The 21709-nt window shown below is 39.9% G+C and overlaps 1 protein-coding gene across 1 annotated transcript; it reads right to left on the bottom strand.

Annotated features, from left to right (window-relative positions):
* Positions 1 to 2767: 2767 nt before the first annotated feature.
* LOC126380888 (uncharacterized protein K02A2.6-like) lies at positions 2768 to 3955 on the bottom strand. The gene has a single exon (XM_050030469.1). The coding sequence runs from the start codon at positions 3953 to 3955 to the stop codon at positions 2768 to 2770; it is 1188 nt and encodes a 395-aa protein (XP_049886426.1).
* Positions 3956 to 21709: the final 17754 nt, after the last annotated feature.

The raw sequence follows: 21709 nt of genomic DNA, 5'->3' as shown, positions 1-21709 counted from the left end.
TAAACAAAAACTTAGGGTTTTACATGGTTTTATGTTTTCCAGTGGATCTGGTTAGAGCTATGTCACGCTAAATAGTGTTTTTTTGTATTTCTTCTTACAATTCTTTTCAATAGAACACTGTTTCGCATGAGACGGTTCCTCAAAAAACATAATATCGTGTATGAGCTAAACAAAAACTTAGGGTTTTACATGGTTTTATGTTTTCCAGTGGATCTGGTTAGAGCTATGTCACGCTAAATAGTGTTTTTTTGTATTTATTCTTACAATTCTTTTCAATAGAACACTGTTTCGCATGAGACGGTTCCTCAAAAAACATAATATCGTATATGAGCTAAACTAAAACTTAGGTTTTATATGGTTTTATGATTTCCAGTGGATCTGGTTAGAGCTATGTCACGCTAAATGGTGTTTTTTGCATTTCTTCTTACAATACTTTTCAATAGAACACTGTTTCGCATGAGACGGTTCCTCAAAAAACATAATATCGTGTATGAGCTAAACTAAAACTTAGGGTTTTACATGGTTTTATGTTTTCCAGTGGATCTGGTTAGAGCTATGTCACGCTAAATAGTGTTTTTTTTGTATTTCTTCTTACAATACTTTTCAATAGAACACTGTTTCGCATGAGACGGTTCCTCAAAAAACATAATATCGTGTATGAGCTAAACAAAACCTTAGGGTTTTACATGGTTTTATGTTTTCCAGTGGATCTGGTTAGAGCTATGTCACGCTAAATAGTGTTTTTTTGTATTTCTTCTTACAATTCTTTTCAATAGAACACTGTTTCGCATGAGACGGTTCCTCAAAAAACATAATATCGTGTATGAGCTAAACAAAAACTTAGGGTTTTACATGGTTTTATGTTTTCCAGTGGATCTGGTTAGAGCTATGTCATGCTAAATAGTGTTTTTTTTTGTATTTCTTCTTACAATACTTTTCAATAGAACACTGTTTCGCATGAGACGGTTCCTCAAAAAACATAATATCGTGTATGAGCTAAACAAAACCTTAGGGTTTTACATGGTTTTATGTTTTCCAGTGGATCTGGTTAGAGCTATGTCACGCTAAATGGTGTTTTTTGCATTTCTTCTTGCAATACTTTTCAATAGAACACTGTTTCGCATGACACGGTTCCTCAAAAAACATAATATCGTGTATGAGCTAAACTAAAACTTAGGTTTTATATGGTTTTATGTTTTCCAGTGGATCTGGTTAGAGCTATGTCACGCTAAATGGTGTTTTTTGCATTTCTTCTTACAATACTTTTCAATAGAACACTGTTTCGCATGACACGGTTCCTCAAAAAACATAATATCGTGTATGAGCTAAACTAAAACTTAGGTTTTATATTGTTTTATGTTTTCCAGTGGATCTGGTTAGAGCCATGTCACGCTAAATAGCATTCTTGTCATTTCTTCTTTCCATCCTTTATATTATATTAAATAATATTTCATATGGTATTATTTCGTTCTTTAATTTAATGTGTTTTTAATGCTTCTGAATGTGATTTTGTTTTAAATACTTAGCTTATTAGCATTCATCAGTATCCAAGAATTCATCATACCACTGCTAATCAATAAACAAACAACGGTCTTAGCGTTTAAGTACCGAAAAAACACCTGTCTGTTCATTTATTACTTGTTTCATTAAACAGGAATTTGCATATCGATCGTTTTCAATTAACTTCGAACAGTTACAACTACACGTAAACTGAGCATGTAGTCTATCTACAGCAAGATCGTGACCGCTGACTGCAGCCCTCCTTCTCCCTCCATTTCACTCCCAATCGACATTTTCACCTTTGCTGATATGATTACTCCACAGGATACCTCCATCCCCTGCATACCTGGTCGCTAGATTCGGCTGGCACGTCATATCGGTTTGACAGCCAACTCACGTAACTATTGTTGATCGATCCACAGTCCACTGAAGTGCCTACGATGAAGGGAACAACATGGACAGTTCTACTCCGAATTACTCCAACCCATGCGATGTTCATCCATGCGACAACCCACCTGATCTGAGTGGAACTTAACTGAAGCCAGAGAGTGATGCCTAATTCCATCTGCCAACTAGCTCCACTTCTCTCCCGTGCACCAGTCGCACCTACACCGACGTGTTCATCTTGCCAGTTTTCCTCCCACCCATCCACTTGTCTCTTGAAGATTGGCGTCCACAACACCAACGGTTGGTTAGGTCATGCAAGCATTGTTACAATTGATAAAAATTAAAAATTTTGGAAAAACCCACGACGGTAAAAATATCATCGAAAAAGAATAAAATAACTCAAAACCCCCGACTTAACCCAATTATTATGTAACGAAATATTATATTAGACTTAAAAATACTTTCTAAAAAAGAGTTGATATCTCGAGACATCGGTAATAGATATACTTAAGTACCTAAACAATGAATATGGATGTTTACAGTTTTTTCCTAACGTGTCTGTTTCTCGAAGATATACTTAAATGTAGCGATAATAATTTTACCATAATACATAACCGAGGAATATCCGTCGGGGGCTGCTGGAGTATATTAACTCAGGAATGAAACAATATGATGTGTACGTAATCAGCTGTATTTCCAGACTAAGGAATGACGGTACATCGCAAAACATAATTACTAAACTACCCTATACTACATACCTCCACCCTTAATCCTATGATACTTATAATTAACCTTATGATAACAATGACAATTCTATATAAAAAATTATAAATAAACTATAAAGTAAACTATATTAAAAAACAAAACCATAAATTCAATGCTAATCAAAATCAAAACCATATCTTTTTACTGGCCGGCGGATACGTTTAGACGTGTCAGTAGATGGGACAATCGGTGGAGATCCTGGGACACCCTTTTCATCACGCTTCATTTGTTCAGCGTCGGAAGACTGTCCAGTTATGGGCTCCGCTTCCACCTCCACCGGCTGTCCCTCCCCGACAGCGTGGGCGAGCGCGTCGCGCGCGTTGTCCGCGTCCGCCGCGCACGCCGCCTCACCGCGGGCCGCGGCCCGCTCGGACCCGCCGTCGACGCCGGTGCTAGTGTTAGTGCTCTCCGCCATAGGCTCGGGGAACACACATGACCCTCTAGGTCGCCGCTTTATTTGATCGATATGTCTATGCGTGGGGGACCCGTCACAAGCCTCAACCGTATAATTGCTTTTACCGAGTCGTTCCTGGATGAGGCCACGGGCCCATTTCGTCCCTTGACCGAAATTCCGGTACCATACCGGATCGCCCGGGCGTAACTCCCTATGAACCTTTGAACTATCACTGACAACTGTTCTACCCTTGCTAGGTAACTTAGTTGGATCCGGTTTCAGCACGTCTAGCCTAGTCCTTAAGTTGCGACCCTGTAACAGACGCGCGGGAGTTTCCCCGGTCGTGCAATGAGGCGTGTTGTGATAAACAAGCAGAAATCTACATATCGCTAGCTGGGTATCGATGTTCTCTCGACGTGCCTTCTTTATGACGTTTTTTATAGTTTTCACCGCGTTCTCGGCCGCCCCGTTAGACGATGGGTGGTACGGTGCCGTGAACATCTGCTCGATCCCATTATTACCAAGGAAATCCCTAAACTCCTTACTCGAGAAAGGTGGGCCGTTATCGGAAACCACCTGTCGCGGGAGTCCCCACCGGGCCCAAGACTGCCGTAACTTCGTGATAGTTGCGTCGGCAGTCGTCCTACCCATCTTGAAGACTTCAATCCATTTCGATCTAGCATCGACGGTTACCAGGTACGTACAGCCATCTATCGGTCCTAGAAAATCCAGGTGTACCCTTTCATAGGGTCGGTACGGCCACCGCCAGGGCTGCGGCGGCGCTGCGGGCGGCGCGGGCTGCAGCGCGGCGCACGTGTCGCAGGCGCGGCACGCCGCCTCCACTGCCTCGTCCAGCCCGGGCCACCACACGTAGCTGCGCGCGTGCGCTTTTGTCTTCACCATGCCCATGTGGGGCTCATGTAACTCACGCAACACGCGCTCCCTACACGCCTCCGGTACTACTAACCGATGCCCCTACATTATGCACCCTAACTCGATATATAATTCCTCCTTTCTAGTGTGAAAAGGTTTTAACTGTTGAATTTCAATTACAACAGGCCAGCCGCATTCTATGTACCCATACACGCGACTTAAAATTGGGTCTCGCGCGGTCTCTTTACGCACTGTCTCGCTATCGAGGAGCAGGGCATTTGCGGCAAAATGCAGGTAAGTTTGCTCCGGCGGTTCGTACCTGTCGTCGTCGTCGATGGGTAACCGTGACAGTATATCCGCGCCGTTACTTGCCGTGCCTACATACTCTATGTCAAATTCGTAGGCCGATACGATAAGCGCCCACCGCTGCATTCGGCTAGCTGCCATCGTCGGTATCCCTTTGTTTGGGCCGAACAAGCTAACTAAGGGTTTGTGGTCCGTTTTTAACTTAAATCGCCTGCCGTATAGATACTGATGAAATTTTTTTATACAGTATACAATAGCCAGTGCCTCGCGGTGTATTTGGGAGTAAGCCTGTTCGGCTGTGGTCAGCTTGCGCGAAACATAGGCCACCGCGCGTTCCCCGCCGGCGCTGCGCTGCGACAGCACGCCCCCCACGCCGCGCGAGCTGGCGTCACACGTTAGCACCAGCTCCCTGCTGGGATCGTAATGCGCTAGCACACGGCTGCTCATCATTAAGCGTTTGACTGCCTCGAATGCCGCACCTCTCGCCGGGGTCCACTTCCACCGCTGACCTTTCCCTAGTAACTCATGTAGTGGATACAACATGTCGCTTAGCCTCGGCACGAACCTAGCATAGAAGTTAATCATACCGAGAAACGACTTGAGCTCGGATACATTTTCAGGTACAGGCATTTCCTTAATGGCTTTTATTTTCGCCGGGTCTGCCCTTATCCCGTTTCTGTCTACGATGAACCCTAGGTATTTTACTTCTTTTGCTAAGAAAGAGCATTTGCTCTTTTTGACTTTTAAGCCGACACTTTCCAGTCTCCGAAACAACGCTTCTAAAGATTGCAAATGTGATGCTCTGTCTTTCCCCGTCACGATGATGTCATCGCAAAAGCATTGGACGTTAGGGATGCCTTTAACGATGCTGTTCATTATTCTTTGAAATGTCCCACTGCTGGATGACAAGCCATACACCAACTGGTTATATTTAAAAAGACCGCGGTGTGTGTTAACTACGGTGTACATTTTAGACTCCTCGGTAAGGCAAATTTGGTTGTAAGCTTGTGACAGATCAATTTTGGTGAATTCCTCTCCTCCGGCAAGATTAGACAGTAGGTCATCGACCTTTGGAAGCGGATACCTATCGACCATCAATGCCGGGTTTAGCGTTACCTTATAGTCGGCGCACACGCGTAGTGAACCGTCGCCCTTACGCACTAGCACCAGCGGCGTCGCCCAGTCCGAGCAGTCGACCGGCTCGATAACGCCGGCGCGCAGCATAGCGTCCAGCTCGGCGTCAACGCGCTCGCGCAGCGCGTACGGCAGCGGCCGCGCGCGGCAGTATACGGGCACGGCGCCCCCGCGCACGCGCAGCGCCGCCAGCCCGCCCGTGTACCGCCCGAGCCCGCCACTCAAAACTTCCTTATGTCTGTCGAGTATGTCGTACAATTCGTTACATTCTATCTTATAATTATTAGCATTTACAGAACTCGTTAGCCTAGGAATGGGAATATTCAACTCAGCGAGCCACTGCCTACCTATTAACGATGTCATGCCCTTGTTAACAACATATAATTCCAAACACTTTTTGTTGTCTTTATATTGGACATTCGGCCTTATGACACCCAATGGATTTAGTTTTGTTCCGTCATAAAATTTAAAAACAATGTTACTCTTTTGCAACTCTAAGTCACTAAACAAGTCCTCATATGTTCTTCTGCTAATGCACGAGCATGCCGTGCCAGTGTCCACTTCCAAGGTCAGCTCCCGATTGTTAATTATTACAGTTACACTCACCGGTTTATATGCACTCATATTTATCTGGAACATGGGTTCCTCCTCTTCCTCACGTTCAGAGCTAGAGGTGTCGCCGGCGTCCGCCTGACGTACGACATGGTGGGCCTCCTGCCTGCGGCCTCCACCCGCCGTCCGCCCTCCGCCCGTGTTGATTGAGTCTGGATTTCTATGTGGGCACACTTTTCTCAAATGGCCCCTATTCTTGCAAACGCTACACACAAAATTGGCATATCTGCAGCCCTCGGTAGCATGTGGGGCGCCGCAAGCCGCGCATGGCCCCGTGCCGGCCCGTCTTGGCCCTTGGAAGGCCGTGCGAGTCCGCGCGCCGCGCCCTCCGCGTGACGTAGCTACGCCGAGCGCGTGCACCGCGCCGGTCCCGCCGGCGGACGATGTCGCCGGTGCCTCCACTGCCGCTGCGTCACGCTCCGCGGCTTCTAACGACGTCGCTAATTTGACTGCCTTCGCGAATGTTAATTGATCCGATTCCGAAAATAAGCGTTGACGAATTAATTCACTTTTCACCCCACAAACGAACTGGTCGCGAAGATTGTCGTTTAAAGATGTGGTAAAATCACAGTCCTTGCTCATTTTTTTTAACGTAGCGACGTACTGCATAATTGTTTCACTTGCTTCCTGCCTTCTAAGTCGAAAACGATACCGCTCAGCCCAAATAGACGGGCGTGGTTGTAAATGATCTCGTACAAGTGTCACTACTTCACTATATAACATATCCGTAGGTTTTTTTGGATTAGCTAAAGTCACCATCAGTTCATAAACGCTGTCACCCACTAATGAGATCAATGTAGGAAGTTTTAAATCGTCTTTCACACCATTCGCTTTAAAATACATGTCCACGCGTTCGCAGTACAAAGTCCAGTTACCGGCCTCAATATCGAACTCCTTAATTTTGCCGACCGACATTGTTATTTACAAGTAGATATTGTTTTTAACACACTAAACACTCGATTCAACGCGTCTAGGCTCAACTCGTCGCCAGTGGAGTATATTAACTCAGGAATGAAACAATATGATGTGTACGTAATCAGCTGTATTTCCAGACTAAGGAATGACGGTACATCGCAAAACATAATTACTAAACTACCCTATACTACAACCCATTACATTAACCCAGCTAAAGTTTTTCTAGTGACGTGAATACAATTATTGAAGAATTGTAGATGTTTAACGACGACATAACATACACTTATGAGTATGATTAAATTTCTGTTGAAACTTCATATAGAAAAGGCAGCCCCCGACGGATATTCCTCGGTTATGTATTATGGTAAAATTATTATCGCTACATTTAAGTATATCTTCGAGAAACAGACACGTTAGGAAAAAACTGTAAACATCCATATTCATTGTTTAGGTACTTAAGTATATCCATTACCGATGTCTCGAGATATCAACTCTTTTTTAGAAAGTATTTTTAAGTCTAATATAATATTTCGTTACATAATAATTGGGTTAAGTCGGAGGTTTTGGGTTATTTTATTCTTTTTTGATGATATTTTTACCGTCGTGGGTTTTTCCAAAATTTTTAATTTTGCTTAATTTTATTTCAGACTTTTTAGAGAGCATATACGAATTATAATCTATATAATGTGTAGGTAAGATCTCGCAAAACAATAAGTGTGATTCATCCTACCACATAATATTAAGTCCCTTATTATATATTATACAGTTGCTTTCTGTTTAAAGTTACCTCTATAACACTCATCTGAGAACATGCACCAATCACCCACGAACTCATTCCTGAAATCCGCATTGAAATCAGACAATACGTTTTAATTTTAATAATATTGCAATATAAACGTTTCACACTAATATAGCAGCGCCTCCTAGTGAGTTAATATCATAAGACTTATCTTAGACCATGCACCATTCAACTACGAACCCATTGCTGAAAACCGCATTGAAATTGGACAATTCGTTTTAATATTATTGCAATACTATTTTTCACTAATATTGTAGCACCCTCTAGAAAGACGTAATTTTTATATTATTTGGGAACATGCAATAAGCTACCACGTACACATTGCCGAAAACAGAATTTATTGTAATCGGACATTTCGTTTTGATTATATTGCAACATTGTTTTGCACTAATATTGTGGCACCCCCTAGTGAGTTACAGCCATGACACCTGTCTAAGAACATGAACTCATCAAACACAATCCCGTTATTGAAAACCGCCTCAAAATCGGATCATTAGTTTCAAAGATAGGTGGTAACATTACTTTGCACAAACGCACACACAAACATCTCTCACCCTAAACGCATATACCTGCTCCGTTCCGTCGTGGGTAATAAATGTAATTAAAATTATACTAACCGTAATTAACAACACTTTGCTTTACTTAATACATAACATACATAAACTGCCTATATACGTCCCACTGCTGGGCACAGGCCTCCCCTCAATCAACCGGAGGGGGTATGGAGCATACTCCACCACGCTGCTCCACTGCGGGTTGGTGGAGGTATTTTTACGGCTAATAGCCGGGACCAACGGCTTAACGTGCCCTTTGAAGCACGGAATCATCTTACTTTTTCGGACAATCAGGTGATTCAAGCCTGAAAAGTCCTTACCAAACAAAGGATAGTCTCACAAAGTGATTTCGACAATGTCCCCATCGGGAATCGAACCCGGACCACCAGATCGTGAGCCTAACGCTCTAACCACTAGACCACGGAGGCTGTTTACTTAATACTACCTGATTATTGAGTGATGGGTTCAAGTTTATGAATTAAATGAGGATTAATTGGATGAATTTGATTCACTTGACCACACAATCCACGTGCCACTTATAGTCGATCTTGATTTTTCTTTAATCTTCGCCAATCACTTCGTATTATCTACAATTTATTGATTGTGATCTTCTCTGAAATCTGGCTCGAAGGACCATGAATATGCCTGATATGCCTTTTTACTGATTTTTAAGGGATTTAGATAGCAATGAAACAGCACCGTGTTCGACGTAATTACGTGTAATCAATGGAACCGAAACAATTAACTAATAAAAACTATTGCAAATAAATTGCTATTATAAATTGAAGAGGCGTTTCGAATAATATTGACTCTAAACTCTAATATTGTGGCGCCCCCTAGTGAGTTACAGACATGACACCTGTCTAATAACATGAACTCATCAAACACAAACCCGTTATTGAAAACCGCATCAAAATCGGATTATTAGTTTAGAAGATAATTAATAACATTTCTTTGCACAAACGCACACACAAACATCTCTCACCCTAAACGCATATACCTGCTCCGTTCCGTACCCTGTGCGGCGCGGCGTTAAAGCAGACAGCTAAACCACTCGACCAAGCCAGGGCGTAGCAGCGCGGCGAAATACGCGTAGACTACCGACAGCGGACGCTACGCGTCACAGAGTGCTCACAACTACGCGCTACGTAACCGTCATTGTGCAGTATGGCAGCGCCGGGTTATTGTTCGGCATGCAATGCGCAGTTTTTGAGACGCAAGGAATTTATGCAATGCTGCGTATGTAATTTGCAATTTGACCTTATATGTGCGGGAGTAAACGAGAATATTTTCTATAAGGTGATGAGTTATGAAAGGAAAGCTGAGTGGAAATGCCCCAAGTGCAGGGGTAAGCAGCCGCGGGATTATGACTGTGGAAGTCTAGATACCCCTACCCGGAAAGTACTCAACCCAGCGATTGAAGTGAATGAGTCTCTTATTGACCTTGATGATGAGGCAGTCAGCAACGTTACTCTGAGGAGCTCTCGTCGTTTGGAGAAAATTAAGAAGAAACAGGAGCAGGAAGTACAACTGGAGCTAGAGGCGGAACCAAAGGGGATTAATCAAGAAACGGAGCCGAAGGGTGTTAATCAAGAAACGGGATATTGTATTTGCAGAAAATTTGATGGAGAATATATAAGAGATATAGTTAGGCAGGAAATGACTTCCGTATTGGAAAGTTATCTAGGAAAGTTTTTTGAAGAAAAAATTAACAATATGGTGTTTAAAATAGATAGTTTAAAAGAGGATCTAGTTTCTGCATGTCTCGCAAAAACCAATATAAAACTGGGGCAAAAGTCAACTGAAACTCAAACAGTTTCTATGATCATTTCATCCGCTAATGAACAAAGTGAGACTAGTTCGACTAAAATTTCAGAGCCAATATCTAAGGTACTTGAGACTACTATTATGACAACTGAGAGCAGAAATAAAAGTCCTCCTGCGGCTTATGCTAATAAGGTATCTAACGCTCAACGTGCAGGACCTATACAAAGTGTGATCCCTGACCAGCGGAAGAAGCAGGACGATGACTGGGTGGTTGTTAAGAATAGGAAAAGGGACAAAAGACTTAGCAGGCCGGAAGTGATGAAGGGTGGCAATGTGAACCTTAACAGTTTAAGGGCAGTGGAGAGCAAAAAATTTTTACACGTCTGGTCTCTTCATCCAGATACTTCGGTTGAGGCAGTTCAGAGCCATGTTGCAGGCGTTGTTGGTGAAGACTTAGATGTTTTTAGAGTTGTGAAGATCATATCGAAAACAAAGAGGGAGTACTCATCATTTCGAATTGCAATTGCCGAAAGTTTCTATGAAAAACTAAATAGGTCGGAAGTGTGGCCAGCACATGCTCGTTTCAGTGAATGGTTGTGGTTTCGTACCTCAAAAAAAGCGCCGGAACGAATCTAACGGCAACGAATCTGGAATGAGCGTCTACTATCAAAACGTGAGAGGGCTTCGTACGAAATTAAAGCAAGTATATATGAACATTTTGGAGGTCGATTATGATATAATAGTGATGACGGAGAGTGGACTTAACAAATCAGTGCATGATGGTGAGTTAACACCACAAGGGTATACGATTATACGATGTGATCGAGATGATGGCCGCAAATTAGGAGGCGTTCTTGCTATTATCAAGCAGGGTCTTGATATACAATTGGTTCCTCTGCCTACTGGGACGGATATACATTGTAGACAATTTGAATTGGTCTGTTTTACTGTGCATAGATCGAATCATTTATTATTTTTATGTTGTATTGGTTATATTCCCCCTGGGGCACATAATAATGAGTATATGTATTTGTTCCACTTACTGGAAACTTGCTGTACTAAATATAAAAATGTATTGTTGCTTGCTGATTTAAACCTGTACTCCGCTAGCATAGACATTCAGTGTTATTACGAGTATTTCGTTACTGTTTGTGAATTCAGTCAGTATAATCATGTCAATAATTGTAACAATAGGACCCTCGATGTGATTCTTTCTACGTTTCGGGAAGATCGAATTACTGTTACGGAGGAAAAAGAATGTTTAAGCATAAAAGATCCCCAGCATCCGGCTTTAAACATAACAATCTGCTATACGGTAAACAATTCACGTAGGACACCTCAATCGAAAGGGGAAAAAAAGGTATCTAGTGTATATCCGCGATGGAATTTTTACAAAGCCAATTTTAATGCGTTATATTCGGCAATCGCAAATGCAAAATGGGACATAGTCTGTGAGGCGACGGAGGTTGATGAAGCATATTCATTATTATACGAAATTTTATATGGGTTGCTAGACACCCATGTGCCTCGAAAAGTGAATTCTACGTGTACGTTGGAGTATAACTATCCTGAGTGGTATACGCCGGATATAATACAAATTCTAAAGCGTAAGGCTGAATGGCACAAGATATACAAAAAAACTCATTCTGCCTTAGCGTACGATGAGTTCACATACTACCGATCGGTAGCTAAAACTAAGATAAATGAAGCGTTTTATAGTCATCAAAATCGTAAAATTGCTCAATTTTCGGAGGATCCGAAGTCATTCTGGGGATATATTTCTAAAAGGCGCTCTAGCGGATTCAAACCGAAGCTAGTAAAGGACGGAACTACCTTACCAATAGAGCAACATGCACATGAATACGCTGACTATTTTAGGTCTATTTATGGGGATATTTCCCCGCGTTTAGATCCAGAAGAGGCCACTAAAAAATCCACAGATAGAGGCACAAGAGTGCATGTTGGTCGACTCTCACTAGCGGAGGTAAGACACGCTATTAAAAAATTAAAACCTAAACGTTCAGTGGGGCCAGACGGTGTACCTCCCTTCATAGTGAAGGATGCTTGGATGGTGCTAGCAAAACCACTATGTTACCTATATAATCTTTGTTTATCCAATGGATCATATCCCGAGGGCTGGAAACTCTCTAAAGTAACTCCAATTTCCAAGGGCTCGGCAAAGTCGGACGTAAGCGGCTATCGCCCTGTCGCAGTGCTGTCTACGTTTGCGAAGGTTATGGAATCTATTCTTTGTGATGCTATATTTCCACAAATAAGTGCTCACCTTAGTGAAGCCCAGCATGGTTTTAGGCCAGGTCGCAGCACAGATTCAAACTTACAGGTATTTTTGCACTACGCTATTGGAGAGATGGATTGCGAAATAGGAGCCCAAGTTGACGTGGCCTATCTTGATTTCATGAAAGCTTTCGATAGCGTGAATAACGACATCCTCTTAGAGAAATTTGCAATGTATGGCTTTACGCCGCAGTTGCTGAGATTTTTCTCAAACTATCTAAGCGAACGAAAGCAATACGTGGAGTATAGTGGGTACACTTCAGATCCGTATAATACGTATACAGGAGTCAGCCAAGGGAGCAACTTAGGTCCACTAGAATTTATCATTATGATAAATGACCTTCCAGATGTAGTTAAAAATGCAAATTGTTTATTGTTTGCAGACGATTTGAAGCTGTATCTGGCAATCAAAGAACCAGCTGACTGTGAACGGTTGCAAGCAGACATTGATAGGGTTGTTCAATGGAGTAATCGTAATAGGCTACCTTTTAATGTGGGAAAATGCGTTGTAATGTCTTGCACTAAAGCAAAGTTACCTGTGTGGCACAGTTATGAGATTTCTGGAAATTCGGTAGCACGTGTGACGTCGACCTGTGATTTAGGCGTTAAAATAGCCTCTGATCTAAGTTTTAAAAGACACATAGTTGAGATTTGCTCTCAGGCATTTCGCAACCTAGGATTTGTAATCCGGGAATCCAAAGATTTCGTAGGTACGTCTACAGTTCGTGGGTTGTATAATGCGCTTGTAAGAAGTAGATTGGAGAGTGGTAGCATAACGTGGTCACCCTATGAGGCTAAATATAGTTCAATGATAGAAAAAATACAAAATAAATTCTTGAGATACCTTTATTTCAGGGAGTATGGAGTATATCCTTATTTTCCCCTCAGGTACCCTACATTATTTGTAATGGGGATGGTGGGTTATTATAGACTAGAGGTACGCAGGGATGTAGCACTAGCCAAGTATGTGTTTAAAGTGTTTCGAGGCAAGCTTACTAACATGGCCATATTACAATCAATAAATATTATCGTGCCGAATAGCAGACTTCGAAGAGGCCCTAGAGCTGAACTGTTTAAAGTGCCGGTAGCAAGGACAAATTTGCTTAAGTTTTGCCCGTTCACAAAAGCTATTGTAATATTAAATGAAATGTCACAGAATCTGGATTTGTTCGCATGCACATTGGCTGAGTTCCAAAGAGTAGCTTATCAATTGTTATCTTATAAGATTGTACGCTAACATTGTCGCATTAGGTTAAGTGCCTGTCATGATAATGTTTGTATTACATAAATAAATAAATAAATAAATAAATAAATAAATAAAACGAATTGTCCAATTTCAATGCGGTTTTCAGCAATGGGTTCGTAGTTGAATGGTGCATGGTCTAAGATAAGTCTTATGATATTAACTCACTAGGAGGCGCTGCTATATTAGTGTGAAACGTTTATATTGCAATATTATTAAAATTAAAACGTATTGTCTGATTTCAATGCGGATTTCAGGAATGAGTTCGTGGGTGATTGGTGCATGTTCTCAGATGAGTGTTATAGAGGTAACTTTAAACAGAAAGCAACTGTATAATATATAATAAGGGACTTAATATTATGTGGTAGGATGAATCACACTTATTGTTTTGCGAGATCTTACCTACACATTATATAGATTATAATTCGTATATGCTCTCTAAAAAGTCTGAAATAAAATTAAGCAAAATTAAAAATTTTGGAAAAACCCACGACGGTAAAAATATCATCGAAAAAGAATAAAATAACTCAAAACCCCCGACTTAACCCAATTATTATGTAACGAAATATTATATTAGACTTAAAAATACTTTCTAAAAAAGAGTTGATATCTCGAGACATCGGTAATAGATATACTTAAGTACCTAAACAATGAATATGGATGTTTACAGTTTTTTCCTAACGTGTCTGTTTCTCGAAGATATACTTAAATGTAGCGATAATAATTTTACCATAATACATAACCGAGGAATATCCGTCGGGGGCTGCCTTTTCTATATGAAGTTTCAACAGAAATTTAATCATACTCATAAGTGTATGTTATGTCGTCGTTAAACATCTACAATTCTTCAATAATTGTATTCACGTCACTAGAAAAACTTTAGCTGGGTTAATGGCAGCCCCCGACGGATATTCCTCGGTTATGTATTATGGTAAAATTATTATCGCTACATTTAAGTATATCTTCGAGAAACAGACACGTTAGGAAAAAACTGTAAACATCCATATTCATTGTTTAGGTACTTAAGTATATCTATTACCGATGTCTCGAGATATCAACTCTTTTTTAGAAAGTATTTTTAAGTCTAATATAATATTTCGTTACATAATAATTGGGTTAAGTCGGGGGTTTTGAGTTATTTTATTCTTTTTCGATGATATTTTTACCGTCGTGGGTTTTTCCAAAATTTTTAATTTTGCTTAATTTTTTGCATGCTAATTGCTGAAAATTGCTTTTTATTTTAAATTCCTTAGCTAAAAATTGCTTTTTGTTAAATTAATTAACATCAAAAATAAATAATGTGTATAATTCAATTTATAAATAATAAGATTTAATTTCATTCATTTCATAAAATACTCTGCATAATTATAAATAAAAAAATAACAAAACGTTTTTATGTTAATGGTAACACCATAATCTAAGTTTTTGTATGTTGCCTGTATTTTTTTCTTCTTCTCAACTCACTGCATAATGGTTGTAATTTGTTAAACTTAATTTTAAAATACAGTCCATTTATAATTTACACCAGCTTTTTATTTCTACATGCTGGTTTGTGGTCCTTCTGACTTATATGATAGTAGTGCAGTGTCATAGTCGCGTATTTCACGTAAAATCTCAAGTTGAGTTCGCGACCCGCTATAGGGTGTTATATAGTGAACAAGTGAGGTGTGAACATAATTGAGCATAACCACGACCTGGAACAAGTGTGGATTGCAAGCTATGATTGCATTTGCGATTCAATAAGCGCAGACAAGGCATTTACTTCAAATTACCAAACTTTGAAACGTTTGGACAAAATAGTTCTACTTTTTTCCGTCGGGCGTCCCGGGGGCGCTATAGTCTTCGGCAGCGTCGGAGTTTCGGATATACGTCATCAACGTCGTGCTCATATCGTGTTGGCCCTACTGCAAGGATTGACATTGACAGCGACTGTCACTTCACTGTCACGTCAATAACAGCTGACAGCTGTTGTATGTATTCAAAGTTGTTTTACGGCTTGTTTGGCGGCATTTCTACGGCGGTCTTCTTCGTCTCGATGCGGAATTGTGGTGCGGCATTGCGGTAAAATTCAAATAGTGCGGAATTACGTCAAAAATATATTAAAGTGCAGCTTTGCGGTAATATCGTAATAGTGCGGTAACTTGTGATAAGATAAGTGATAACAACTACTTACGGCTTCATTATGGCTCCAGTGACGGAAGACGATAGGCTTATAAAGATGCGAATCGCCCGTGGACATTTGAAAGGTACTGTAACTCGTATTTATACTTTCACGAATGACACTAAAGCTATCGAGTCAGCTAATGCGGAGAGCATTAAGGCGCGAATAGAAAAACTTAATACAACTTTTAAAGACTATGAAAGGCTTCAACTAGAGATCTTGTGCATTGATGAAAATGATGATGAAGATGTAGCTATTATGGAAGATAAATACTTCAACATTATATCAAAACTAAACTCTGTGTACAAAGGCTTAAGCACATCTGAATGTATAAATGTAAACACATCTAAATTGCCCAATATAGATATCCCAGTTTTTTCTGGTAAAGACTTCACTAAATATACTCCATTTATGGATTTATTTACAGCGGTGATTCACAACAATAGCTCTCTTTCAGATGTGCAGAAGCTTTTCTATTTGCGGAAATATCTAACAGATGATGCCTTGTCAGTCATTGTTAATTTGCCTTTGGTAAATAAATCTTATAAAGAAGCAATTGGTCTCCTGAAACAACGATATGACAACAAAGCAAGGCTTATCATGAATCACATAAATATTATTTTACAATTGCCAATTGCAATTGCTCTTTTTGCGAAAATGCAAGCCATGGACTCCATGCATGTCCTAAATTTAAAACGGCTTCTATACAAGACCGTGAACAGTTTGTCCAATTGAAAAAATTGTGCACAATATGTTTAAAATGTCACACTGGAAAATGTCGATTTTCTTTTCAGTGCAAGACTTGTAAAGCTGGGCACAATTCTCTTCTGCATAAAGACAATTCTGATTGCAATTCAAAAAATACAGTTGCATTGCATTCAACCAACTCATCAATGAGTATATTATTACCTACTATCAAGGTGAAATTAATTACCTATCGGGGCTCAGAGCTATGTGTCAGAGCGCTTCTTGACTCAGGAAGTCAAGCTTCTTTTATAACCTCATCCCTTGTTGCTAAACTGGGATTAAATCCTAAATGTCATAACACCAATATTATTGGCATAGGAAACAAAAGCAATAAAATGACAAAATTGGTTGATGTGACCATTCACTCTCCAGTAAATGATGTGCAGTTGGACATTTCATGTCACGTTGTAGGTTCCATCACATCTGATCTGCCACAGCAAACCGTTGATGTTTCCAATCTAAATATTCCATTGAACATTCAGTTGTCTGATCCTGATTTCAACATTCCAGCTGAGATTTCCATTCTTTTAGGTGCTGACATCTATTTCAACATTTTACAGAATGGACAGGTGAAGGTTGGGGACGGTTGGTGGAAATATTCAATGTAAATCACATGATAATGATGCTTTAGTCTCCAACTTGGCAATTTGTGACACTAGAAAACTAGAAAATGTGATGGAACAATTTTGGCTTTCTGAGAGTGCTCCTCAGTCTGCATCAACGCCCACTAAAGAATTTCAGAAGGCTGAGAAATGTTTTCAGGACACTATAATACTTGAAGATAATAAATTACATGTTGATATGCCTTTGATTTCAAAAGTGGACGAGTTGCAGCTTGGGGATTCATTCTCAGTGGCACTACAACGATTTTTAACACTGGAAAGAAAATTTAAACGTAACCCTTTGTATTTGGAAAAATATAAAAATTTCATCGAAGAGTATATTGCATTGGGGCATGCTAAGATTGTTGATCTGAGCGACTATGATATCCTAAATGGACATGTTTACTTTCTGGCTCACCATGCAGTCTTTAATGAGGAAAGCTTAACCACCAAATTACGTGTTGTGTTTGATGGAAGCATGAAGTCCAAGCTTGGCATATCACTGAATGATGTCATGTTGAACGGTCCAATGGTCCAAAGTGAGCTATTCGATATCCTACTCTTATGGAGGACTTTCATATATTCACTTACATGTGACATTCAAAAAATGTTTCGTAGTGTCTTTATCAATCCACACCAAAGATGTCTTCAAAATATTCTGTGGCGTGACAATGTAAACAAGCCTATCAGTTGTTTACAGCTCCAAACCGTGACTTATGGTCTGAAGGCTTCTACCTTCTTGGCTACCCGCTGCCTGATTGAATTGACTCAACGATTCGGTGATCAATATCCACTCGCCACTCAAGCTATATTGCAAAGCACTTATGTCGATGATGTCATCTGTGGATCTGATGATACTTCAGAGCTTCTTCAACTCAAAAATGAGCTTATTGCACTTCTGAAAAAGGGTGGCTTCACACTACACAAGTGGTGCAGCAACTTTTCTCCAGTGATCGACGATCTCCCCAATGACCATAAGTACTTTGAAAAGTTGGACATCAATACCAACTGTTGTGTATCCGAATTGCTTTCCCTTTCGGTCACTCTGGTTGTCTGTCTCGCTCTCTCGTTATGCCGCTAAAAAGGCTCTAGACTGTGTTTTCCCAATAATAAACGGATTAATTAATTCCGGCGTTTTATTGAAGACATAACAATTGGCGACGAAAGTTACTTCCGTGATCAGGACAACAGTTGGTCAGACTAAACCGATAGCAGTCACAGAAGGAGTACACCAAGGCTCTGTTCTGAGCCCATACCTATTTTGCTTGGTGATGGATGCTCTTACTGAGAATGCACAGTCTCTGGTACCTTGGACATTCATCTATGCTGATGATGTAGCGATATGTGCGACATCCCGAGGCGAAATTGACCATGCTTTAGGAGAATGGAAACGCCAGTTGCAGACAGGTGGCCTATTACTGAGTGTTTCAAAAACCCAGTACATGGTGTATAATGACCCATCTTCCATCAACAACCCTTTCATTATTGACGGACAACAAGTCACCAGGTGTGACGAATATAAATATTTGGGCACCATGTTACACTCGTCTGGCAACCTGGACACAAACATACAGCATCGGATAGCGGCAGCCTGGCTTAAATGGCGGGAAGTAACTGGTGTAACCTGTGACAAACGTATGCCCGTTAAGCTCAAAGGCTTAGTGTACAAGAGCATGATCAGGCCAGTCTTGACGTTTGGTAGTGAAACGTGGGCAGTAACGCAGCGCCAAGTCCAGACCATTCAAGTCGCTGAGATGAAAATGCTTAGGTGGATGTGCGGAGTGACGATGCTCGACAAAATCCGTAACGAATACGTGCGCGGCAGTCTCGGCGTACGCGACATCTCCGAAAAGCTACAAGAGAGCAGGCTCCGTTGGTTTGGGCACGTAAAAGAAGACCTCCAGATTATGTGGGTAACGTTACAGCCAATCTAAACATACCAGGGCTTAGACCAAGAGGACGGCCAAAAACAAGATGGGCGGATGTGGTCAAAAAGGACCTGTGTATGTGCAATGTCTCCGAGAACGACACGTCCGATAGAGCGAAGTGGAAGAGAAGTACGAAGAAGGCAGACCCCACCATCAGATGGGAATAATAAATGCCAAGGAGAGAGAGAGAGAGAGATAACAATTGGCGACGAGATATTAAGTGTCCACGCGCCTAAATCACATAAAAATAAATAAGTGAAACTACGTAAGTAAAGTGTTGTGGAAAGTGAAAAAACCGGTAACGCATATTGGGGGAGGAGCCGCCATTTTGCAACAAGGAAATGTCGTGTCATTTATCTTCACTGACATTGATACGTCATTATATAATATTTTTATAATTCAATGTCTAACAATTCAACAACAAAAAGGTCATGGATTTATGACCTAAACAAAACAGAACTACAAGAAAAACTAAAAGACCTGAATATTACTTTTACTACAGAAGATACAGTGAAGGATTTACGAAAACTTCTCAGTACGTATTGTAAACAAATACAACATAAAAAATCTATAAAGATGAACTATAGTCTTCAACCGTTCGATGGCGAAGGCTGGGAGGTTTTCGAGCAACAGTTGGAATGCATAATTACATTAAATGAGGTATCAGATGACAAGAAAGTTCCATTATTACTTACTAAAATTACACCCAAAGTGTTGGAAGTGCTAAATTGTTTATGTACACCTACAAACCCAGTGAATTTAACCTATACGGAATTATGTAAAAAATTAAGAAACAAATACATTCCCACACAATCAACAGCTCTTGATAGGGCCGCATTTCGAAGCAGAAATCAAATGCCGACAGAAAACATTGAAGACTATGTGCTTCAATTACGAAAATTAGGAGGCAAATGTAACTTCAAGGACTTAGACGATCAAATTAAAGAAAAATTGATTGATGGTGTATCTTCCAAATTAATAAAATTTGAGCTTTTAAAAAATTGCACAGAGATGGATTTGGAAAAGACCATATTATTGGCTCGTACAGTGGAAATAGCATTAATACAAACAACAACCAAAAGTGACAATGTACCAGAAATGTTTTTTTATCAAAGGGGGAAAATTAATAAGAAAAGTAACTAAACAAAAACCAGCATGAATAAAGCAAACAGAGATTCAACAAATCAAACAAACAAATGTTTCTGTTATGGAGGTCTGAACCATGTAAAAGATGAATGTAGATTATTGAAGAAATTTTGTTCGGAGTGTGGTAAACAGGGCCATATATTCAAAATGTGTAGAAATAAAACTCCAAGAACATATGTTTTAGAAAAGGAAGGAGAAACTGAGTTGCCTGATGATGAAGAAGAAGATGTGGAGACATCTGTAGCACAATTATTCAATGAGTATCAAATGTACTCTGTAAATGTAAGTAGGACACCACCTCATTACATGACTTTGAATGTTGAAGGACAACCTCTTGATTTTCAGTTAGACACAGGTTCAGACGTAACTGTAATTCCATTAAAAGATAAATTAAATTTCTTAAATCACAAAGAAATCACAGAATGTAAAGTTAAGTTTAGAAATTTTGATCAAAGTATATCTCAACCAATAGGTATATTAAAAAATGTAAAGGTACAATTTGGAAATCTTATTAGAACATTGAATGTATTTATAGGAAATAACAGTGTACCACGGATTCTTGGACGAGACTGGTTGAATGAATTTAAACTTTGGCCACCAAATTTTTTAAATATGAATGCTGTTAATACTAATAATGAATGTGACAAAACTGTTTCAGAAGCAGAACAACATGTAAGGGAAGAGTTCGCAGATGTATTTAGTCCGGGCTGGGGAGACTTCAAAGGTGAAGCAATTAAATTAAAATTGAAACCAGATGCTAAGCCCAAGTGTCTGCCAGTGCGTCGCACCCCATTTGCTTTAAAAACCAAGGTAAAATCAGAAATTTCACGATTACTTGATAATGGAAGAATTGTACCAGTTGAGTATAGTCAGTGGGGAACACCGGTAGTCCCTATCTTAAAACCAGATGGATCTGTAAGATTATGTGGTGATTATAAAGTAACTTTAAATCCACACTTAGAAGTGGATCATTATCCATTACCACACATTGATGAAATTTTTGATACACTTAAGCATGGACAGTATTTCTGCGAACTCGACCTAAAGGAGGCTTATTTACAAGCTCCATTAGATATAGAATCTCAAAAATTAACAACAATTGTAACAGAAGAAGGAACATATATGTATCAATACTTACCATTTGGAGTAAGTACTGGCCCAGGATCATTTCAACGTTTAATGAGCAATAAGCTGGCTAATATTCCAAATACAATAGTGTTTATTGATAACATTTATGTAGTAGGAAAATCATTAAAAGAAACAAAGGATACATTATTTGAAGTACTGTCAAAACTAAAGGAATCAGGATTGAAATTAAAACTGGAAAAATGTAATTTTTTTAAAAAAAGTATTGAAGTTTTTGGTTTTAAAATAACAAATAGAGAAATCAGTGTAATAAAAAAAAACTTAGAACCACTATTGAAGACAGAGGCACCTAAAAACATTACCATGCTAAAATCATTCCTAGGGAAAGTAAATTATTATGGAAGATTTCTTAAAAATATGGCAAAAATTATTACACCTTTACACGAGTGTACAAAACAAAATAAATTTAACTGGACTAAAGAATGTAACGACGCA

Source organism: Pectinophora gossypiella, unplaced genomic scaffold, assembly GCF_024362695.1.
Source record: "Pectinophora gossypiella unplaced genomic scaffold, ilPecGoss1.1 Pgos_30, whole genome shotgun sequence".
Taxonomy (NCBI): Eukaryota; Metazoa; Arthropoda; class Insecta; order Lepidoptera; family Gelechiidae; genus Pectinophora; species Pectinophora gossypiella.
The sequence above is the reverse complement of the archived record's forward strand: the minus strand, read 5'-3'. Positions and strand labels throughout refer to the sequence as shown.